The sequence below is a fragment of the Bufo bufo genome, chromosome 1, assembly GCF_905171765.1.
Source record: "Bufo bufo chromosome 1, aBufBuf1.1, whole genome shotgun sequence".
In the NCBI taxonomy this organism is placed as follows: Eukaryota; Metazoa; Chordata; class Amphibia; order Anura; family Bufonidae; genus Bufo; species Bufo bufo.
The window spans coordinates 509,312,595-509,338,005 of NC_053389.1; the positions used below are offsets into that span (position 1 = coordinate 509,312,595).

At 44.6% G+C, this 25,411-nt stretch overlaps 1 protein-coding gene across 2 annotated transcripts in view; it reads left to right on the forward strand.

Annotated features, from left to right (window-relative positions):
• ZNF277 (zinc finger protein 277) overlaps window positions 1-25,411 on the forward strand; it is a 103,208-nt gene that overhangs the window by 16,723 nt on the left and 61,074 nt on the right. For both annotated transcript variants that reach the window (XM_040411056.1, XM_040411064.1), the window contains exon 2: window positions 23,544-23,745. In XM_040411056.1, the coding sequence (XP_040266990.1) occupies window positions 23,544-23,745 (202 nt within the window). The remainder of the gene's footprint in view (window positions 1-23,543; window positions 23,746-25,411) is intronic.

Below are 25,411 nucleotides of genomic sequence, written 5' to 3' on the forward strand. Positions count from 1 at the left end.
TACATTAAGGAAAAATGATATACTACAAAAAGTACATAATTTTAATAGTCTTATTTATGAATCTATCTATAAGGGTCCATTCACTCATCCGGAAAATGGGTCCACATCCGTTCCGCAATTTTGCGGAACAGGTGCGGACAGAGGTCGCGCTACATTTTTTCTGGAAGAGTAAAAATACTCCTCTTACCATTTTTGAGGAGTATTTTCCGCCGATGAGGAGTACGAAAGTTACAGTAATTCAAATAGTTAATACGAAGGCCTACATAACATTAAGGGGTTGCTATTTATGCAGGGAAACCATTACTAGTATCTAGAACTGTCTTCCATGCATAAATGGCAAATTTAGACAATTTTACATTTAGCGGAGGTCCCTGTTGCTCTGAGGGGGTCGGCACCACTGAGGTCACTTGCTCTGAGGGGGTCGGCACCACTGAGGTCACTGTTGCTCTGAGGGGGTCGGTACCACTGAGGTCACTGTTGCTCTGAGGGGGTCGGTACCACTGAGGTCACTGTTGCTCTGAGGGGGTCGGTACCACTGAGGTCACTGTTGCTCTGAGGGGTCGGCACCACTGAGGTCACTGTTGCTCTGAGGGGGTCGGCACCACTGAGCTCCCTGTTGCTCTGAGGGGTCAGTACCACTGAGGTCACTGTTGCTCTGAGGGGTCAGTACCACTGAGGTCACTGTTGCAGTGATTTTATGAGGTTTAAAGGGTTTTTCCTAAGATGGATATTTATCACCTGTCGTTAAAAAAGTACCCCTCACCTCTCCTGATTTGTCTGTTTTGGTAACTACTTGCACCCCCACATGTAATAACAATCCTGGAGCATTTATTCTTAAGACTTTATGTTGCACCATTCCTCTGTTATTAGTTATGAATGACTTGCTGGTAGTTTGCAGTGAAGGTCCAGATGGGGGTGTCACTGCACAGCCTGATATTATTCAATCAGTGCTGTCAACTGGTAACATCCAGCTGGACCTTTATTGCAGACTACTAGCAATTAGTTCATAAGTTGTAGTAGGAATAACAGAGGAATGGTACAATATAGAGTCACAAGAATTGATTCCCCAGAATTATTATTGCATGGGAAATGCAAGTCGTTACTAAAACAGACATGTCCCCTTCAAGTACATGATCGCTGGGGGTCCCACCTTGGTTACCACGTTCTAGTGTTCTATGGGTCAAGTATGGATAGGTAAATAGTGTTGATCTTGGGACAATCCCTTACATTTTTGCTGCTGTTTCTGTGCCGCTGGTCACTGGGGTTTGCCATCCATCACATGGCCATTGCTGCCCTCCAAAGTTACGTCCTTGTAGATGAGCTCTCAGGTGGGTATGTCGGTGCCACCGGGGCTGTTGGTAGACTCTGAAGAGACCTCAGGCACTGGCGGAGCAGGACACAGGTACAATGGATGGTGGTGCATGCTGGTGCCAAGGGCACAAGCGAAAGACCCGGGCACATACCTTGCACCGCCACAGTCACATGTTGTGGATCTGGATGATGACATCACGCAGTGATAACCACTGATCTAGGGTGCAGCAACCTTTGGCACTCCAGCGCTGCTGTGAAACTACAACACCCAGCATGCACACTTGCTCAGCTGTTCTTGTAACTCCCAAAGTGAAAGGAGGATACTGGGAGTTGTAGTTTCAGCACAGCTGGAGTGACGGAGGTTGCTTATCCCTGATCTAGAGGCTGTCATTTTGTGTTATGCTTGATCTTGCTATAAAGGGGAGTTTGTCTTCCATGACCCTGTTGCCCTATCTCATTCCACAAAAAAGCCACCACCGCTGTGGATATTGGATTATACAGTTTTACAGTGAAGTACTTAATGTGCTTGGCAGAGGGACTATGTCCTGGAGGCTGTAAATGGCCACATGCGGCACCGCATTACAGAAGAAATCCTTATAAGAGTCTGATGGAACATGCTGCAATGAATCCTTGATGGATTCATAGGAAAGCTGACAGGTGACATAGAGGTCTACGGGTGACAGGTCTGTCGTTATGGAGGTCTCCTGTTGGTGTGTCCAGCGCTGGGACCCCCGCTGACTTCTATAAGCAGGAGTCTGAAGCGCTCAGCCACTTTTCCTCACTGCTGAGCGCCGTAGTGAAGACGGTCCCCTAGACCTTCTATTGAGGCCGTCTTCACTACCGCAGTCAGCAGGGAGGAGCGCTCGGCTGAGCGCTTCAGACTCATTACTATAGGGTAAAAACGAGGCGCTCAGATCACCACTTACCCCGCCAGTGAGGATCGCGCGCCTCCTTCCTCCCTCTTCAGAGCGGTGTGTCCTAAGCTCCGGCAGCCCGCTCAAACTGACCAATAACAAAGCTCCTTACTGTAAGGAGCCTTGTTATTGGTTGTCTCAGGCAGCAGCAACATCGCTGCGCTGCCTGCGCCGTTCACAGTATTCACTACACTTATGAATAGCAGGGAAAAGTCTAAGGCGTATCGGTACGCCTTAGACTTTTTCCAGGGAGTAAAATGGCCTGAACAGGCGTCTATGACGCTTGTACAGGCGTTATTGCGACCTCTGGGTGCGGACCCATTCATTTTCAATGGGGCTGAAATGCACTTCCGTTACGCAAAAAAATAGAACATGTCCTATTCTTGTCCGCAATTGCGGACAAGAAAATCCATTTTCTATGAGAGTTCCGGCGATTGTGCGGAACGCACATTGCCGGTGTCCGTGTGTTGTGGATACGCAAAACATTTACGGACATGTTAATGGACCCTTAACAATACAGTCATGAAGATATGTAAAAATTCTCATAGAAATCAATAAAGAAAAGTGCGCATGCTTGGCCACCTTTCTATTAACGGTGGCTGTGGACCCCCGTCCTGGAGATAGGTGTTAGTTTCAGGTGTCATCTCCGGGACCATCAGACATGTATGGTATATCGTGTATACTATACATGTATGAGATGAGACTACCACCTTGAAGGGGTTTTCTTAGGTTTTTATACTGATGATATACAGGATAGGCCATCAGTATCTGATTGGTGGGGGTCCAACACATGGAACCTCTGCCAATCAGCTGTTTGAGAAATGTAGTGGCCCTCTATGCTTTTCCTAAGCCAAGTGATAACATGTTCACGTGTCACGCGGCCTAGGTGAAGCTCAGCCCCATTGAAGTGAACGAGGCTGAGTCCGATACCAAGCATAGCCACTGTACAATGTACGACGCTGTGCTTGGTAAGCACGGAGAAGGCCACTGCGCTCACAAAAGCACCGTTGCCTTCTCAAACCGCTAACCATCGGGGGTCCCGGGTGTTGGGCCCCCACCGATCAGATACTGATGACCTTTCCTGAGGATAAATCATCTGTATAAAAAACCCTAGAAAGCCCTTTTAACTGTGTAAAGGAAGCCGTAGATTTTGAGCTCTGCAACCAGAAACAGAGCTTGTGCTCCTATAAAGACTATGAAATGAACCAGCACAGAGGTTTAGACCTAAAACTAAAATGATAGTCAAAGATGACTATATACTGGTGACACATTTTCCACAATGCGGTAGCGGTTTTCCTTCCTACCATGTCACTACCCGTAACTACCTTTATGTACTAACATAGGATAAAGCACACAGGATGTAGGTGGCCACATAGACTTGGACAACTGCAGAACGCAGCACTCTCAGTGAGGGAGGTCCTGTGCGGTGAGACGCTCTTTATACGGTGCCTGCCAGCGCCGCTATGTACCGGAATTAGTGAATACACACCTGTATGGCCTTGTGTGACATCTAATCAGATTACCCGCAGCACTCTCTGTCGTTGTTATTCTCCGGTCATCCTTGGAGAGTCGTTCAGCGGTTGCCTCTGATGTTACGTGCATTGGTATGAAGCCTTCTGGTCATAAATGATGGCAGCGTCATCCTGGTTCAGCTGTAGATAGTTTAGATGACCAAGTCAGGCTGGGCTAATATTATGGTCTCCTGCAGCTATTTATATTGGGGTCCTGACATTCCTATGTCATCATGTACGTGACTGACATATTTAAAACATTCTGTGTTCAGCATGGATCTTCCGCTGTGTAAGAAATGCTGCCGCTCGGTAGACCAGCTCCCCAGAAGCATTAGAGGTCATAGTGCACGTCTGTAATTTGTTAAAGGGGTTAGGGTCTGTTCACATATGCATTTACAAATTTCAGCAGGCTGTTCCGGCATAGGAGTTCACTGTATCCAGCCTAGCAGGATAATGCCGTGCACAGCCGAATCCCCATTGACTACAGTGGGATCTGGACGCTCTCTGGCAAAATGCTGCCGAAAGCGTCTGGATCCCCGCCAGATCCCGGTATAGTCAATGGGATGCACTGCCGGCTAAGAAGGATCTGATGAACTGTGGCAGAACCGCATACGTGAATGTAGCATTATCTGAAACGACACAACCAATACTCGCCTTTTTCAATTCCTTGCTGATCCAGCGCAGAAGCTCTGGCAGCCCCCCTGGTCTTTGGTTACAAGCAGCCGCCATGACTGCTGCAGTGACTCAGTGATCATGTACTATACTTGTGGCATCACCACTCAACAGTAGTAGCCATGATGCCAGTACTACATTATGTGACCACTGAGGCCACTGATTGGCGGTAGTGTTCACTTGCCTGTCGCTTGTAAGGGGGCTGCCAGAGTTTAACTGCCTCACAATATCCACCATACATGTATGGCAGAAGTCATCACTTTAAGTATGGTGCATGCTCCCGAGCGCAGCGGGTGCTATAGCCACCGGGTTTCTTCTGTTTTTCACAGAACAGACTCGAGGCTAATTGCTGCAATCAGCGAAAATGACGATCGCAGACATGGCATCTGAATGGTGAAAATGCTGGAGCTGCATGCTCCTGCATTCGTAACCGCTTCCCCTTGCTGAGACTGGGGAAGATGTTACCTTGCGGTGATAGGCCGGAGCATGCTGGAGGCCAGCAGGTGGAATATACAAATTTTCCTATTTGGCAATGGTTTAAATCCCATTGATAAACAGAAAAAACAACCTCATGATTGCTTTTTAAAGTCAGGTGACTTAAAAAAGTAAAAAGAAAATTTAGAAAAGTTTTTGAAGATATAAAAAAATAATAATATATAGAAGTTTAAGTCATCCCCCTTTACCCAAAATGAAAAAATAAATAAATCATAGGCATCATTGTGTCTGAAAATGCCCATACTATTAAAATATAAAATTATTTATCCTATACAGCAAATTACATAATGGGGGGAGGGGACACAAAATGGGTTGTAAATAAAAATCTATCCTTTATTGTTATAAATTGCATAAAAAGAAATCACACACCCCTGCTGTCATCTGACGTTCCCACGACAGGTGGCAGGAGATCGGTGAAACTGGCAACACGTGGTTTGACTTTACATGTTTTCCGTTTGGATCAAGTGACGTCTGTGTTGTTTCTCATGCTTGCCATACCTTCTTTCCCCAGGTGTGGCTATTAGGGTCATTTAACCATCTCTACTTATAGTTACTTCTCCCACAATGCTGTGCGGTTTATAGCTTCTGTTTGGACCTTTTGGATACATTGTGGTTGAATCTCGGCTGAGTTCCTGGTGCTTCCATTGCTCCTTTGAAGTCTTTCCTTTCCCTTTTGTATTTTGTTTGGGTTCTGTGTGTTGCATTTCCCTATTGTTTGTATTAGGCCTGAAGGAGACTCCTGTCCGTACTTACTTTTGGAGTAACAGGTAGTCTTGTCCCTGCCATTAGTACCAGGGCCCTATAGGGCTACATAGGACTTTAGGTATTCCTGAGTATGAACTCGCCTACCTTTGGGGTCTGTTCAGAATGGTAGTCAGTCAGAATTTTGGTTAGGGTTTCCACTAGGAGGTGTCCATTTTCCTTCCCTAGTTCTCAGGCCTGATTCCCTGTTTCCCCCTTCCCTCCTGTGCTCGGTGTGGTGTTTCCCTCCCACACCGAAGCGTGACAGCTGCCTCCTTATCAAACAGCTAATCTGCAGGGGTGCTGGGTATCGAACCCCCATAGATCAGATATTGAAGACCTATCCTGAAGATAGGTCATCAATATTATCCCCTTTAAGACCGTTTGTCGGAAATTGGGGTGACAGAAACCCTTTAAACTGCACTTCTGAAACAAAGTGTAGTGTAATGAAGAATAAGTAGTGCTGGCATGGAACGCCTCCTCCTCTTTAAACAGCTTATCGATGGGGGTGTTGGGTTTTGCACCCTGCAGAACAGATATTGATGATCTATCCTGACAATAGGTCATCCGTATTAACGGCTGGAAAACCCTTTTAATCATAGACCAAATATACATACACATACCCTGCATATATATATGGGGTAAGCCAGCCCGCCATAGTGTGCACACAATCAGCACAGATATGGACTAATTAATGAAGAAGGCTGGGCAACCCCATACACAGCATCACAGTTTAATAAATAACAATATAAACATATTAAAGGGGTATTCCCATCACAGACAATCAGGGGTGTGGAAATCATATCGCCCGACGCCCGGGACATGCAGTAAAGGGGTTGTCCAGGATCCCCCATCTTGCTCAAACCCCCCAACAGACCTATCTATCATGATCAATGGCTGCACACTCTCCCCGGTCAACCAAGTCCGCTGCCTTGGAGTGACCTTGGATTCTGCCCTTTCCTTCAGACCGCTCATCCAAGACTTTCCACCACCTGCCGCCTCCAACTCAAAAATATCTCCCTGCATCCGCGCATTCCTCAACCATGAGTCTGCAAAAATGCTTGTACATGCCCTCATCGTCTCCCGCCTAGACTACTGCAACATCCTTCTCTGTGGCCTTCCATCTAGCACTCTCGCACCCCTCCAATCTATCCTCAACTCTGCTGCCCGACTAATCCACCTCTCCCCCCGTTACTCCTCTGCCTCACCCCTCTGCCAATCCCTTCACTGGCTCCCCATTGCCCAGCAAATTCAGCTCAAAATTATAACAAATACAGACAAGGCCGTCCACAACCTGTCCCCTCCCTACATCTCTGAGCTACTTTCCCGATACATCCCCACACGCACTCTCCGATCCTCACAAGACCTCCTTCTCTCCTCTCCTCTTATCACCTCTTCCCACAATCGACTCCAAGATTTCTCCCGTGCATCCCCCACACTCTGGAACTCGCTACCCCAACATATCAGACTCTCACCTACATTGGAATCCTTCAAAAGAAACCTGAAAACCCACCTCTTCAGACAAGCCTACAACCAGTGACCCTGCTGCCTCTGACCAACTTCACCCGCACCTACTGTGTCCTTCTCCCATGTAGATTGTAAGCCCTCACAGGCAGTGCCCCTTCTCCTTCTGTACCAGTATGTATACCCCTTCTTATATGTACAGCGCTATGGAATGAATGGCGCTTTAATAATAAATAATATTGATGACTTATCCTTAGGATGTCAGGTGAGCTCTGCACCCTCTTTGTTTACCAGCACAATGCTGTACATGCTGTAGAGACTGAGCCTGGTATGACATGTAGCTCTGCCCAAGTTGAATGGGCTGCATTGAGCTGCAGTACCACACACAGCCACTACAAAAAATATAGTCATGTGACCGCACTGCATCACATCACCAGGGCTGCAGGAACGCCCACGATCCTATCCTGACGGCGGTCATGTGACCACATCACATGACAACACAAGGTCCTGCACCACCTCTAACTTTCTTACTAATTCCTCTGCACCGGAATAAACAATTGGAAATCGTAATACTAAGACTGATCTGCCCTTGAACAGGGACACCAAACCCATGTATCAAAACTAAGTTTGATAGGTATTAAAGCATTTTAACCCTTTTGCTCTGAGAGCCTGCCCAGTACCGCCCATTGACCCGCCCCTACCCCGCCCCCTGTGTGAATTTGGCGTTTTTTTACTGTATTTATATGTATGCAATTCTATCTGTATGTATGCAAGCCTATTGTACCTGAAGAAGGGTTTAAACCCCGAAACGCGTTGTACCACTTGCTCAAATAAATGATCAACCTATATTACTCCAACTCTTGGGTGGTCTTTGCGCCGTGGGACACCTTTTCTTTTATTTGAACTACAAAATGTATGGCACTGTGAATGGTAAACAATTAAAGGGGTTGTCCCAGAAAAAATATTTAGTAGTTTTCTAACCAGCACCTAGAGTTGAACACTTTTGTAATTGCATGTAATTAAAAATGTATTATAGCCAGTTAGCTATTCAACCGGCTGTTTTTTTTTTCCTATTTCTCCGTCCACCTCCTTTCCATTATTCAACTGTCTCCTGAACTGTGATAGATCTGCAGCCAAAGATCACACCCCCTGAGCTGCAGCTCAAAGGACACTCCCCTGAGCTGCAGCTCAAAGGACACTCCCCTGAGCTGCAGCTCAAAGGACACTCCCCTGAGCTGCAGCTCAAAGGACACTCCCCTGAGCTGCAGCTCAAAGGACACTCCCCTGAGCTATCTCCATCATGAGGTACAGGGCTGGTTCTAGCTTTGTTAGGAATACTATACGATGTCTAATATTACGGTAATTTTTTACTTTAATCATGGGATTTCCCCTTTAATGCTGTCACCGTAACGCTAATGAGAAGCAGACAAATGGTTAATCACACTGTGGCCGCGCAGAGCTGCTTTATATATGTGTGTGTAGTAAGTTTAGAAGAACCAAAGAGTGCTGGTGGTTGGCACAGGTATTTCCTTTGATATAGGGGTGAAATATGAATAATCCAGGTTTTTTGCTGGAATATGTACTAGTCACCCTGTATGTATATGCCTGTATGCTAAAAACAGTATGTAGGAGTATACTGGAATGGACCAGTAGGCTTCTAATGTGCTCATGCATGACAATATTGTGCCCTTTTGAGTGTGCATTTGGCAGGTTTATGCATGTATGACATTTAAAGGGCACTGACATTTATTAAAGGGTTGTTTCCATCTCATGAAGTGATGGCATATTACTGGTATCACTTTGTGGACACTTGGGGTTTGACCACTATTACCCCCAGCGTCCCTGAGTTTTCCCTGTACATTAGTGCTCCTGGCACCCACTGTGGAGAAAATTGCAGCCCCCAACAGTAGCCAGGAGCATCAGGGAAAACACGGATGGGAATGCAGTGCTGTGGTAGTGCTGCAGCCTCTTAATTCTCAGGATCTTTGGGGTCCAAGAGGTCAGACCCTCCCCCCCCCCCCCCCTTCCCTGATCACAGAGGGATGGCATATCCTAGTGTTATGCCATCCCTTTGTGGGCTAGTAATAACCTTTTACACTCTAGCATAACATATCAGTTCTACTTCTAAAAAAAGCTGTTGATGCATAATATTAAAGGGGTTGTACAGAAAAAACATGGCAGCTTTATTCCAAAACCAGCCCTACACCTGTCCATGGGTTGTGTCTGGTGTGGCAGCTCAGCTCTGTTAGACTGGGTTCACACATGACTGATTAGCTGCGGCTTTTCTGCAGCAGAATATCTGCAGCATGTCTGCTTCTAATCTGCAGAAGGAAAAAAACCGCACCAAATAATGCATTCTTTTGTTTCAGAAAAGCTGCAGATTAGATGCACGGGAAGGAGGAAATCCACAGTACAAATTGATATGTTGCAAATTTGAAACAGGCCAGTGTCCACCACATCCGATTGAGAATTGCTGAAAGCTCATTCACTTTGCTGGTGCCTTAACCGCCTCCGGACCGCCTAACGCAGGATCGCGTTCCGGAGGCGGCAGCCCTGCGCAGAGTCACGCATATATGCGTCATCTCGCGAGACGCGAGATTTCCTGTGAACGCGCGCACACAGGCGCGCGAGTTCACAGGAACGGAAGGTAAGAGAGTGGATCTCCAGCCTGCCAGCGGCGATCGTTCGCTGGCAGGCTGGAGATGCGATTTTTTTAACCCCTAACAGGTATATTAGACGCTGTTTTGATAACAGCGTCTAATATACCTGCTACCTGGTCCTCTGGTGGTCCCTTTTGCTTGGATCGACCACCAGAGGACACAGGTAGCTCAGTAAAGTAGCACCAAACACCAATACACTACACCCCCCCCTGTCACTTATTAACCCCTCATGAACCACTAATCACCCCATATAGACTCCCTGATCACCCCCCTGTCATTGATCACCCCCCTTTCATTGATCACTCCCCTGTAAGGCTCCATTCAGACGTCCGCATGATTTTTACGGATCCACTGATACATGGATCGGATCCGTAAAAATCATGCGGACGTCTGAATTGAGCCTTACAAGGGGGACATCAATGACGGGGGTGATCACCCCATATAGACTCCCTGATCACCCCCCTGTCATTGATCACTCCCCTGTAAGGCTCCATTCAGACGTCCGCATGATTTTTACGGATCCACTGATACATGGATCAGATCCGTAAAAATCATGCGGACGTCTGAATGGAGCCTTACAGGGGGGTGATCAATGACGGGGTGATCACCCCATATAGACTCCCTGATCACCCCCCTGTCATTGATCACTCCCCTGTAAGGCTCCATTCAGACGTCCGCATGATTTTTACGGATCCACTGTTACATGGATCGGATCCGTAAAAATAATGCGGACGTCTGAATGGAGCCTTACAGGGGGGTGATCACCCCATATAGACTCCCTGATCACCCCCCTGTCATTGATCACTCCCCTGTAAGGCTCCATTCAGACGTCCGCATGATTTTTACGGATCCACTGATACATGGATCGGATCCGTAAAAATCATGCGGACGTCTGAATGGAGCCTTACAGGGGGGTGATCAATGACGGGGTGATCACCCCATATAGACTCCCTGATCACCCCCCTGTCATTGATCACTCCCCTGTAAAGCTCCATTCAGACGTCCGCATGATTTTTACGGATCCACTGATACATGGATCGGATCCGTAAAAATCATGCGGACGTCTGAATGGAGCCTTACAGGGGGGTGATCAATGACAGGGTGATCACCCCATATAGACTCCCTGATCACCCCCCTGTCATTGATCACCCCCCTGCCCCCTGTCATTGATCACTCCCCTGTAAGGCTCCATTCAGACATCCGCATGATTTTTACGGATCCACTGATACATGGATCGGATCCGTAAAAATCATGCGGACGTCTGAATGGAGCTTTATAGGTGGGTGATCAATGACGGGGGTGATCACCCCATATAGACTCCCTGATCACCCCCCTGTCATTGATCACTCCCCTGTAAGGCTCCATTCAGACGTCCGCATGATTTTTATGGATCCACTGATACATGGATCGGATCCGCAAAACACATACGGACATCTGAATGGAGCCTTATAGGTGGGTGATCAATGACAGGGGGGTGATCACCCCATATAGACTCCCTGATCACACCCCTGTCATTGATCACCCCCCTGTCATTGATCACCTCCCTGTAAGGCTGCATTCAGATGTCCATATGTTTTTTACGGATCCACGGATACATGGATCGGATCCGCAAAACACATACGGACGTCTGAATGGAGCCTTACAGGGGGGTGATCAATGACAGGGGGGTGATCACCCCATATAGACTCTCTGATCACCCCCCTGTCATTGATCACCCCCCTGTAAGGCTCCATTCAGACGTCCGTATGTGTTTTGCGGATTTTTTTGGCCCAAGTTAGCGGAATTTTTTTTTTTCTTCTTACAAAGTCTCATATTCCACTAACTTGTGTCAAAAAATAAAATCTCACATGAACTCGCCATACCCCTCACGGAATCCAAATGCGTAAAATTTTTAGACATTTATATTCCAGACTTCTTCTCGCGCTTTAGGGCCCCTAGAATGCCAGGGCAGTATAAATACCCCACATGTGACCCCATTTCGGAAAGAAGACACCCCCAGGTATTCCGTGAGGGGCATATTGAGTCCATGAAAGATTGAAATTTTTGTCCCAAGTTAGCGGAAAGGGAGACTTTATGAGAAAAAATAAATAAATATCAATTTCCGCTAACTTGTGGCAAAAAAAATTTTTTTAGATGAACTCGCCATGCCCCTCATTGAATACCTTGGGGTGTCTTCTTTCCAAAATGGGGTCACATGTGGGGTATTTATACTGCCCTGGCATTTTAGGGGCCCTAAAGCGTGAGAAGAAGTCTGGGATCCAAATGTCTAAAAATGCCCTCATAAAAGCAATGTGGGCCCCTTTGCGCATCTAGGCTGCAAAAAAGTGTCACACATCTGGTATCGCCGTACTCAGGAGAAGTTGGGCAATGTGCTTTGGGGTGTCATTTTACATATACCCATGCTGGGTGAGATAAATATCTTGGTCAAATGCCAACTTTGTATAAAAAATGGGAAAAGTTGTCTTTTGCCGAGATATTTCTCTCACCCAGCATGAGTATATGTAAAAAGACACCCCAAAACACATTGCCCAACTTCTCCTGAATACGGCGATACCACATGTGTGACACTTTTTTGCAGCCTAGGTGGGCAAAGGGGCCCACATTCCAAAGAGCACCTTTAGGATTTCACAGGTCATTTACCTACTTGCCACACATTAGGGCCCCTGGAAAATGCCAGGGCAGTATAACTACCCCACAAGTGACCCCATTTTGGAAAGAAGACACCCCAAGGTATTCCGTGAGGGGCATGGAGAGTTCCTAGAATTTTATATTTTTTGTCACAAGTTAGCGGAAAATGATGATTTTTTTATTTTATTTTTTTCTTACAAAGTCTCATATTCCACTAACTTGTGACAAAAAATAAAAACTTCTATGAACTCACTATGCCCATCAGCGAATACCTTGGGGTCTCTTTTTTCCAAAATGGGGTCACTTGTGGGGTAGTTATACTGCCCTGGCATTCTAGGGGCCCAAATGTGTGGTAAGTAGTTTGAAATCAAAATCTGTAAAAAATGGCCGGTGAAATCCGAAAGGTGCTCTTTGGAATGTGGGCCCCTTTGCCCACCTAGGCTGCAAAAAAGTGTCACACATGTGGTATCTCCGTACTCAGGAGAAGTTGGGCAATGTGTTTTGGGGTGTCATTTTACATATACCCATGCTGGGTGAGAGAAATATCTTGGCAAAAGACAACTTTTCCCTTTTTTTTATACAAAGTTGGCATTTGACCAAGATATTTATCTCACCCAGCATGGGTATATGTAATACGCGCGTTGACTATGGACAAAAACGTGCGACAAAAACGCACATATCAAATACGCTCAAGTGTGAACCCAGCCTAAGTGAGAAGAAAAGGAGGTAAAATTTATTTGGGTGGTAAGTTGCATGACCGAGCAATAAACCGTGAAAGTAGTATAGGTCAGAAGTGTAAAAAGTGGCCTGGTCATTAAGGGTGTTTAAGCTATAGGGGCTGAGGTGGTTAAAGGGGTTATCCCATGACTAATGTATTTAACCCCTTAAGGACCGGGCTCATTTTCACCTTAAGGACCAGGCCATTTTTTGCAAATCTGACCAGTGTCACTTTAAGTGCTCATAACTTTAAAACGCTTTGACTTATCCAGGCCATTCTGAGATTGTTTTTTCGTCACATATTGTACTTCATGACACTGGTAAAATGAAGTCAAAAAAATTATTTTTTTTGCACAAAAAAATACCTAATTTACCAAAAATTTGAAAAAAATTAGCAAATTTCAAAGTTTCAGTTTCTCTAGTTCTGTAATACATAGTAATACCCCAAAAAATTGTGATGACTTTACATTCCCCATATGTCTACTTCATGTTTGAATTGTTTTGGGAATGATATTTTATTTTTTGGGGATGTTATAAGGCTTAGAAGTTTAGAAGCAAATCTTGAAATTTTTCAGAAATTTACAAAAACTCAATTTTTAGCGACCAGTTCAGGTCTGAAGTCACTTTGCGAGGCTTACATAATAGAAACCACCCAAAAATGACCCCATCTAAGAAACTACACCCCTCAAGGTATTCAAAACTGATTTTGCATACATTGTTAACCCTTTAGGTGTTGCACAAGAGTTATTGGCAAATGGGGAGGAAATTTGAGAATTTCATATTTTTGTCAAATTTTTCATTTTAACCCATTTTTTCCACTAACAAACCAAGGGTTAACAGCCAAACAAGACTGTATCTTTATTGCCCTGACTCTGCCGTTTACAGAAACACCCAATATGTGGCCGTAAACTACTGTACGGCCACACAGCGGGGCGTATAATGAAAGGTGCACCATATGGTTTTTGGAAGGCTGATTTTTATGGACTGGTTTTTTGACACCATGTCCCATTTGAAGCCCCCTGATGCACCCCAAGAGGAGAAACTCCCTAAAAGTGACCCCATCTAAGAAACTACACCCCTCAAGGTATTCAAAACTGATTTTACATACGTCGTTAACCCTTTAGGTGTTGCACAAGAGTTATTGGCAAATGGGGATGAAATTTGAGAATTTCATTTTTTTGCCTAATTTTCAATTTTAACCCATTTTTTCCACTAACAAAGCAAGGGTTAACAGCCAAACAAGATTGTATCTTTATTGCCCTGACTCTGCCGTTTACAGAAACACCCCATATGTGGCCGTAAACTACTGTACGGGCACACAGTAGGGCGTAGAGTGAAAGGTGCGCGGTTTGGTTTCTGGAAGCCAGATTTTGCTGGACTGGTTTTTTGACACCATGTCCCATTTGAAGCCCCCCTGATGCACCCCTAGAGTAGAAACTCCATAAAAGTGACCCCATCTAAGAAACTACACCCCTCAAGCTATTCAAAACTGATTTTACAAACTTTGTTAACCCTTTAGGTGTTGCACAAGATTTAATGGAAAATAGAGACACAATTTCAAAATTTCACATTTTTGGCAGATTTTCCATTTTAATATTTTTTTTCCAGTTACAAAGCAAGGGTTAACAGCCAAACAAAACTCAATATTTATGGCCCTAATTCTGTAGTTTACAGAAACACCCCATATGTGGTCGTAAACCGCTGTACGGGCACACGGCAGGGCGCAGAAGGAAAGGAATTCCATACGGTTTTTGGAAGGAAGGTTTTGCTGGACTGTTTTTTTTTACACCATGTCCCATTTGAAGCCCCCCTGATGCACCCCTAGAGTAGAAACTCCAAAAAAGTGACCCCATTTTAGAAACTACGGGATAGGGTGGCAGTTTTGTTGGTACTAGTTTAGGGTAGGGTTGTTGCGGGTATCGAAATTTCGATACCCAATCGATACTTTTGTCCCGGTATCGATACGATACCAGGATTTCCGTTTTTTCGATACTGGGCTGCGCTTCTGCGCTGTCTAGTCACTCTCTGAACATGAGCGCGCTGCTATCGGCGCGCTCATGTTATCTCAGCACTCAGCAGCACGGGGAGAAGGAAGCTGTCCTCCCTCCGCCCTGTGCTGCTGCCGCTGCCACCAATGAGAAGAGAGGGGCGGAGGAGGGGCGGCAATGAGAAGAGAGAGGCGGAGGAGGGGCGGCAATGAGAAGAGAGGGGGTGGAGGAGGGGCGGCAATGAGAAGAGAGGGGCGGAGGAGGGGCGGGCGCACTGCGCCACCAATGATAGGATTACTATCGGAGCGATGGGAGGAGACATCAGCTTCACTAGTGGGCGTTCCTTTTCCCTGCGCTGCGATTGGACAGCGCTACAGCCAGGGAGAAGGAACGCCCACTAGTGAAGCTGATGTCTCCTCCCATCGCTCCGATAGTAATCAGCAGCATGTGGAGCAGGAGAGGAGACAGTAATGGGGCACTGCGGGCGAACGGAGCGGCGCCCAGGACTAAATGGTGAGTGCTGAGACATCGCTGGGCGCCGCTCTGTGTGGCCTAATAGTGAAAGTCTGGACTCATATACAGTAGTCAGTCTTTAACACATACAGGAGGCGGGTGCCGGCAGCAGAATCGCATTGCCGGCACCCTGCCCCTGACAGGGAGCTGCGATCAGCGGCAGTTAACTGCCGCTGATCTGCTAGTACCCGCCTCCTGTATAAAGGGGTAAAATCATTGGTGGTGCAGTGTGCCCCCCCCCTCAATCCCCCCATCCCATTAAAATCATTGGTGGCACAGTGCGCCGGCCCCTCTCAACCCTCCAGTATTAAAATCATTGGTGGCAGTGGCCACAGGGACCTCTCCACTCCCCCTTATTGGTGGTGCAGTGGCAGCTTCTGATCGGAGCCCCAGCTGTGTAAGCCTGGGGCTCCGATCGGTTACCATGGCAGCCAGGACGCTACAGAAGCCCTGGTTGCCATGGTAACATCCCTGATGCTGTGTGCACAAAGCACAGAGCAGCAGGGACAGTGTGGAGTCCTATTCACCCTGATAGAGATCTATCAGGGTGAATAGGAAAAGGGATGAAAGATCCCAGGTTCTAGCCCCTAAGGAGGGAAATAGTTATTAAATAAAAAGTGAAAAAAAAAACAAACACTAAAATATGAAGTATAAATCACCCCCCTTTTCCCAATTTCACATATAAAATATATAAATAAACATATTACATCGCCACGTCAGAAAAGTCCAAACTATTAAAATATAAAAAAAAAATCTAGGTGGTGAATGCCGGAACAGAAAAAATAAAATAAAAACTGCGCGATTCGCCATTTTTAAAAATGAGGAATGCACGTGGCTTTTTTTGTTTATTTTTTTCGCGTGGTATCGAATGGTATCGAGTATCGCAATACTTTTTCATGGTATCGAAACCGAATCAAAAATTTGGTATCGCAACAACTCTAGTTTAGGGTACATATGATTTTTGGTTGCTCTATATTACACTTTTTGTGCAGCAAGGTAACAAGAAATAGCTTTTTTGGCTTAGTTTTTTTTTTTTGTTATTTACAACATTCATCTGACAGGTTAGATTATGTGGTATTTTTATAGAGCAGGTTGTCGCGGACGCGGCGATACCTAATATGTATACATTTTTTTTTATTTATGTAAGTTTTATACATTAACTTCATTTTTAAAACCAAAAAAATGTTTTAGTGTCTCCATATTCTAAGAGCCATAGTTTTTTCAGTTTTTGGGCGATTATCTTGAGTAGGGTCTCATTTTTTGCGGGATGAGATGACGGTTTGATTGGCACTATTTTGGGGTGCATATGATTTTTTGATCGCTTGCTATTACACTTTTTGTGACGTAAGATGGCAAAAAATGGCTTTTTTTACACTGTTTTTATTTTTATTTTTTTACGGTGGTCATCTGAGGGGTTAGGTCATGTGATATTTTTATAGAGCCGGTCGATACGGACGCGGCGATACCTAATATGTATACTTTTTTTTTATTTATGTAAGTTTTACAGAATGAGTTCATTTTTGAAAAAAAAAAAATCATGTTTTAGTGTCTCCATAGTCTAAGAGCCATAGTTTTTTCAGCTTTTGGGCGATTATCTTGAGTAGGGTCTCATTTTTTGCGGGATGAGATGACGGTTTGATTGGTACTATTTTGGCGTACATGCGACTTTTTTGATCACTTTTATTACCTTTTTTGGGAAGTAAGGTGGGCAAAATTTCAATTTTCTCATAGTTTTTATTTTTTTATTTTTATGGCGTTCACCGTGCGGGGAAAGTAACATGACCATTTTATAGATCAGGTCGTTACGGACGCGGCGATACCTAATATGTGTAGTTTATTTAATTTTTTTAATTTTTATTCAGTGATAAATGTTTTTTTTTTATCTTAACTTTTTTCACTTTTTTTTACATTTTTGTGACCCAGACCCACTTGGTTCTTGAAGATCCAGTGGGTCTGGTGTCTGTATAATACAGTACAGAACAATATATATTGTTCTGTACTGTATTTTACTTACACTGAACAGATCTGTGCTTTTAGCATAGATCTGTTCAGCACCATGGACAGCAGGACGCCTGAGCAGGCGTCCTGTTGCCATGGGAACCTTCCCCGTCTGCTCAGAACTTCGCAGACGGGGAAGGGTAAGGACGGGGCTGAGGGGGGCTCTCTGGGGGCTCTCTCCCTCTCCATCGGGGGGCTGCAAAGCCACAGCAGCCCCCCGATGGAGAGGGAGGGAGCTCCCTGACCGATGACAGTTAACTTTTTCCATACAGCGGTCCGTACGGACCGCGGTATGGAAAGGGTTAAACGGCTGACATCTTCACAGATGTCAGCCGTTTATACCAGGGTGCCAGCAATGTGCTGGCACCCTGGTATACCCACTAGAAGCCAACGATCGTTCATGGGGAGGCGGGCGGGGGATCGCGATCCCGCCTGCCGCACCGCCCGCCTCCCGCAACGCCCCCACCGCCTGCGACACCCCCCCCCCGCACCACCCTCCGGCATAAAATCGTGCAGGGGTGCAGGGGGGGGGTGAAAAATAATGATTTTAGCCACTCTAAAGTTTCTGATCCCCGCGGTCAGGGACCGCGGCGATCAGAAACTGCAAAAAGCGCAGCAAACCGCAGGTCTGAATTGACCTGCGGTTTGCTGCGATCGCCGATACGGGGGGGTCAAATGACCCCCCCCTGCATTGTTACGGGATGCCGGCTGAATGATTTCAGCCGAAATCCCGTTCCAATTAACCCCTGGGGCGCCGGAATACAGATTTTAAGTCAGGACGTACCGGTACGTCCTGGGTCCTTAAGGACTCGGGAAATAGGGCGTACCGGTACGTCCTAGGTCCTTAAGGGGTTAATGAATATCAGACATAATATAGTACATGATAATCTCTTTCTAACAAAGCTAACACCAGCCCTGTACCTCACATGGATCCAGAGATTTCCCTATTCATTGCTCTGCTAGATTTATATCAAGCTGACAGCTCAAGGGGAGTGTCTTTTCTGCTGCAGCTAAGGGGGCGTGTCTCAGCTCTCCCTATCACAGCTCAGGAGGCGTGTCCGTGCTCTACCTATCACAGCTAAGGGGGAGTGTCTCAGCTCTCCCTATCACAGCTCAGGAGGCAGTTAAAGGATGACACTGAGCATATGTGGCTATCTCAATGAGCAGGTCAAAGAAATAAGGAAAAAAATCAAAGAGCAGATGGCACTATACAGATCAACATGCTTTGCATAAATCAATTTTACAAGTGACGTTGAAATTTATATTATTTGAATAAAAATGCCTCTTTCTCCTCTTATGAACCACCTGTTCTCCTCCCCTGCCTCTTGAACTAAATAATCACTCTCAACTCAACTAAAATCCATCTTGTTAGCTTACTGAGGGATCAGGTTACATTCTGCTGATAGAAGTCTATCGAGTGGGGAGGAGTGAGCTGCTGGAGGGAGACAGAGACACAGAAACACAGAGATGGAGATGCTGCTTCTAGCTCTTGTAAGTGTTCTGTCTCGCTCCAGTGGTGGAGTCACAGCTACACTGCTCATTGCTGTTGTATCATGTCCTCCTTATGCTGCTTCTCAGATATGGTGATATTTCTCATGTACACACACGGCAGTTTATTCTGAAAGTCGCCTGAAACGTCAGGTACGTTTTAATTGAGCCATACATTAGTTACTGGTTTTCATCTTCTCCATTATGCAGTCCATTTTATATTCCTGATAATGGGTCATTTAGAAAATTAAGGCTAAAATGTATGTAGTTGTAGATATATTTTATTTCTCTACTCTTCATGTTTCAAATTGCTGGCTTGCCATGGCAACACTTAATACTAACAAACCCATATTAACCAGAACTCCCACGCACTGGATCACATTTAAACATAGCTAGGAAGGCAGCTTTACATCACCTGTTACCATGCACACTGTAGATACTTTAACTATTGCTATAGTTATTGTGTTTGCCCTGTGCACATAGTGATACAACAGAGCACACATAAATGGACATAAAGATATTGATATCTACATTGTGGCTGAAAATCAGGGCAATATAGACAGCAAATCCTTCTGACTTCACTATCTTTCTGACTCCTATATAAACAGTTCATGTATAAGGACCCAGCCAATTTTAGTTTTTTTCATTTTCTCCTTCCCGCCTTCCAAGAGCCCTAATTTTTTTTTCTGTTCACATTGCCCAATGAAGGCTTGTTTTTTTTTTTTTTTTTTTTTTTTTTGGGGGGGGCGCAAGTTGCATTTTTAAATGGCAACATTTAATTTACGCTATGAGTTATTGAAAAATGGGTTGAAAAATCGTTCTGGGGTTTTGTTTTTACAGCTTTCACCATGCGCTAAAAATAACATTTTGGCCTTATTTTGTAGGTTAGTACAAATAGAGCAGTATCAAATTTATATCGTTTTTGTTAAGTTTTACTACTTCAAAAAAGTTAACCTTTGAAAAAAAAAAACATTATCTCTTTGCATCACCGTATTCTGACACTGAGAACTTTTTTTTTATATTTCCATGTAAAGACCTCCATGGGGGTTTGAGGGGCAAAATTTAGTTTTGGAATGCACACGACTTTTTGATCACTTTTTTATAGAATTTTTTTTGAGGGGAGAGGTGATAAAAAATAGTAATTTGGCTATTTCATTTATTTTTTTTTCCTTTATGGCATTCACTGCTGTAGATAAATATCTTTATGTTTACATATATCAGAAATTTTTGATGCTGCAAAGCCAATTATGTTTATTTCTATATATAAGATTGGTAGTGATTAGAATTTCTAATATTTTTTTTTAATTTTTTTTAAAAATATTTCTCTACTGTACTTTTTAGTCCCCTTATGGGACTTTAACATGCAATCCTTTTATTGTTTATTCCTTAGACTTTAATACTACTCTATTGCAGTCTATTGGATTTGTACTGGCTACTTATTAAAGGGGTCGTCTCACTTCACTTGACTGCTATGACCAGGAACGGAGATAAGTCAATAGTCACCATTGCATCTGGGCAGTTAAACAAAGAGAATGGGGTTCCATCTGTCCTCCTATCGGAGCTTTGTGGTGAATTTGCTGAGCTCTGATCAGTTGCTATGGCAGCCTCGGGCCTTGTAAAGACCCCCAGGTCTGCCATATGAAACTGCCTGTTAAGCCGTGCCTGAGGCAAGGCTTAAAAGGGTTGTCTCACTTCAGAAAAATAGCATTTATCATGTAGAGAAAGACAATGCACTTACTAATGATTGTTCATATTGCCTCTTTTGCTGTCTGGATTCATTTTTCCATCACATTATACACTGCTCATTTCCATGGTTACGACCACCTAGCAAACCATCAGTAGTGGCTTCGCTTGCACACTATAGGAAAAAGCACTAACCTGTATATGGTCCCACTGTCCCGACCACCAGAGAGGCTGGTGCTTTTTCCCATATTGTGCAAGCACGGCCACCGCTGCTGGATTACAGGGTGGTCATAACCATGGAAATGAACAGTGTATAATGTGATGGAGCACACAATTAGCATATAGGTGGTAACTAGGGAGTAAAGGCTTATTGTTTTTGAGGTTTTTTTTTGTACTATGATCTTCTTGTATCCAGTCAGCTATTAAAATATTGTTATAACAGGGGTAGGTCATCAGTATCAGATAGTTGGAGGTGCAGGGTGTCGGACCCCCACCAGTCATGTGTTCTCAGCCGGAAGCACAGCTCCTTTCTCTGTGTAGTAGCTGTGCCGGGAGGTAAAATCTGAAGCTTTGTGATAGCATAAAATCTATTGTATATACCCCTCCTTCACATCAAATGTTATTGTTTTAATTCTTATTTTTTTTTTTTTTTTTTTTTTTTTAATTGCACACCAAACTTTCAGATACAGCATATTTTATCCATTTAGCCCCTGATTTTTCTCATAGTAAAGTGTAATAAAACGTAGTTATATCTGCTATTGTTTTATTTAATCTTGCCATAAAACTGCATACAAAAAATGTGGCACTAATAATCAGCAGTGTAATGAAGAACCATCCCCAGACCTGCGCTACCATTTCTCCAGAGAATTTTCTCCAAGCATGTTACTATCTGTGGAGGAGGAATGTTATTTACTGTAATACATATACCAGATTCTGTCCGACCAAGAATGTTGGATATTTTATACTACTCAACTGTATTTGGACATTCAGACATTATATATATATATGTGTGTGTGTGTGTGTGTGTGTGTGTGTGTATATATATATATATATATATATATATATATATAGTGCTGCCCATAATTATTCATACCCCTGGCAAATTTTGACTTAAAGTTACTTTTATCCAACCAGCAAGTAATTTTCTGACAGGAAATGACATAGGTGTCTCCCAAATGATAAGACGATGTACATGAGGCATTATTGTGGGGGGGGGGGAACATTTCTCAGCTTTTATTTACATTTGAGCAAAAAATACAAGATGTTCCGCACTGTGGAAAATCTCAGAGGACGTGGTCGGAAGCCAAAAGTGACACCTGTGCTGGCCAGGAGGATAGTTAGAGAGGTGAAAAAGAATCCAAGGCCATCCTGGTGAATCTGGGCTCTGTTGGTGGCAATGTCTCAAGGTAGACAATCCAACGGACACTGCATACTGCAGACTGCTGGGAGACCAAGGAGGACGCCACTTCTCCAGATAAGGCACACAAAAGCTCGCTTGGCCTTTGCAAAAGCTCATCTGGACAAAGAAGAAGACTTCTGGTCTTCTGTGTTATGGTCAGATGAAACAAAAATTTAAAGAGAACCTTTCACCGATTATTACACTATGAACTAACTATACAGACATGTAGAGCGGCGCCCGGGGATCTCCCTGCACTTACTATTATCCCCGGGCGCGGCTCCGTTCTCCTGCTATGCCCTCCGGTATCTCCGCTCACTAAGTTATAGTAGGCGGAGATTCCAGTCACTAAGTTATGGTAGGCGGAGTCTGCCCTTGTTCTGCTCTAGCGCTGGCCAATCGCATTGCAGAGCTCACAGCCTGGGAGGTTATTTTCTCCCAGGCTGTGAGCTCTGCAATGCGATTGGCCAGCGATACAGAAGAACAAGGGCAGACTCCGCCTACCATAACTTAGGGAACAGAGATACCGGAGGACATAGCAGGAGAACGGAGCGGCGCCCAGGGATAATAGTAAGTGCAGTGAGATCCCTGGGCGCCGCTCTACATGTCTGTATAGTTAGTTCATAGTGTAATAATCGGTGAAAGGTCCTCTTTAATTGTTTGGTCACAATGATGTTTCCTTCATTTGGCGTAAAAAAGGAGAAGCCTTCAACCCAAAGAACACCATCCCCACTGTCAAACATTGTGGTGGGAACCTAATGCTTTGGGGGTGTTTTTCAGCCAATGGACCAGGGAACCTAATCACAGTAAACGGCACCATGAAAAAAGAGCAATACATGAGGATTCTCAACGACAACATTAGGCAGTCTGCAGAGAAACTTGGCCTTGGGCACCAGTGGACATTTCAGCATGACAATGACCCAAGACACACAGCAAAAGTGGTGAAGAAATGGTTAGCAGACATTAACGTTTTGGAGTGGCCCAGCCAGACTCCAGACTTGAATCCAATTGAGAATCTGTGGAGGGAGCTAAAGATCAGGGTGATGGCAAGAAGACCCTCCAACCTGAAAGATTTGGAGCTCATTGCTAAAGATGAATGGGCAAAAATACCTGTGGAGACATGCAAAAAGCTGGTCTGCAAATATAGGAAGCGTTTGATTGCTGTAATAGCCAATAAAGGCTTTTCTATTGATTATTGAGAAGGGTATGAATAATTTTGGACTGGACACTTTTAAGTCAAAATTTGCCAGGGGTATGAATAATTATGGGCAGCACTGTGTGTGTGTGTGTGTGTATGTGTATATATATATATATATATATATATATATATATTAGCATTAATGTTGTCTGGACTCTTGTTTTAGATACCAAAGACTGCATCTTGGAATCTCTTTCATTACCAGAAAGTCTCTGTGTGGACTCTGACCAAGGGGAGGATGTTTCAGTGCCGTGCATCTTTTGTGAACAGTCTTACGAAAGGGAAGAGAAGGATGGACTTCTAAAACACATGATTATTGAGCATAAGCTGGTCATTGCTGATGTCAAATTAATAGCAAATTTCAGGAGGTAGGTGTTTTAGATTCTCCAGGAAATCTGGACATGTTGTACACCACAGCAGGTTGGAGTTATGGTATGGACCTGCTGCCGATTGTGCTTCATTGTTTCTGCAGGTCAATGTGATCATAAAATCTGACAGATGTATCTTTTAAACTGTATATCCACTTTCTTCAATTTAAGGGTCCATTCACACGTCCGCAATTTCGTTCCACATTTTGCGGAGCGGAATTGCGCACCCATTCATTTATATGGGGCAGCATGATGTGCTATCCAGATACGGAATTGCGGACACGCACTTCCGGGTCCGCAATTCCGTTCCCGAAAAAAATATAACATGTCTTATTCTTGTCCGCAATTGCGGACAAGAATAGGCATATTCTATTAGTTCCGGCAATGTGCAGTCCGCAAAATACGGAATGCACATTGCTGCTGTCCGTGTTTTGCAGATCCGTGGATCCGCAAAACACGTTACGGACGTCTGAATGGAGCCTTATAAACCAGGGCATGGCTTCCGGGCGGACAGCTAGAAAATTTTCCTTGCCGTTGATTTTGCTTTCTGCCTATCCCCCCAATGCATGGGGCTGGTTGCTATCAGCTGCCAGCTCTATATCTGTCTGCAGAAGTGAACACAGAAAAGCTCTATTCTAATGAATAGGATGGGGGGGAAGAAAACCTTAAGTGACCTGTGAGGCCAGGCTGAGTGGACTTGGTGTAATTCTTGTAGTTCGTACAGGAATGTTGTAAAATAATCTCTACAGATTAAAGAGGCTTGATTGGATTAAAAAACATTATCATATATCCTATTAGGGAATACTGATTTAATAGGGAAGGTCCGCCATTTAGGAACCACATCTATTAACCAGATAAAAGAGAAGCTACAAAGAACTCTAAGGACTCATTCACACGACCGTTGGCAATCTATGCCTATGCTTATCAGCATTCCCTGGCATTGGATCGGTACACATTATTAATACCGAAATCATCCGAGACAGAACAAAAGATGCGCATCATTGCCACATTTGATGTGGCACATTAAACTGTAAGAGAGCTCCTCACACGGTATTGGGGCATTTTAAAATCTGACTCCGATGTAGGCCATCGTATCGAGGATGAACCTCTAATTACGTATCGCAGGGGACGCAACCTAAGAGATCGATTGGTTCACAGCTTCTTTCAGGCCCCCACAACTACCACATGGCTGGATACCAACCTCAAAGGGACATTTCGATGCGGGGGATGTGTGGCGTGTTGTGCCATTCAATTAGGTAATGAATTTACCTGCACCGTCACTCAAAAAAACTTTACCATCAGATCATTTATCAACTGCAGAACGAATGGGGTTGTTTACTTGGCCACATGTAGATGTGGCAAACAGTATGTGGGGAAAACGTTGCGTGAATTCCGCAGAAGAGTTGGGGAACATCTTAACGATATTCGTAAAGGTGAAATACCCCAATTGCAAGGCACGTCTCCATGTTACATAATAATGATGTGGATGTGGTCAAATTTCAAGGGGTGGAGGTGGTCAGAAGGTCTCCTAGAGGGGGGGACTTTGATGAGAGGCTATTGCAAAAAGAAGTGCAGTGGGCCTCAATTAATACAACTCCTTTGTCTGCTTTCTCTAGTGTAGCCCTTGTGAGCTGGTAACTCTACATCTGGAGTCGCCATATTCCTT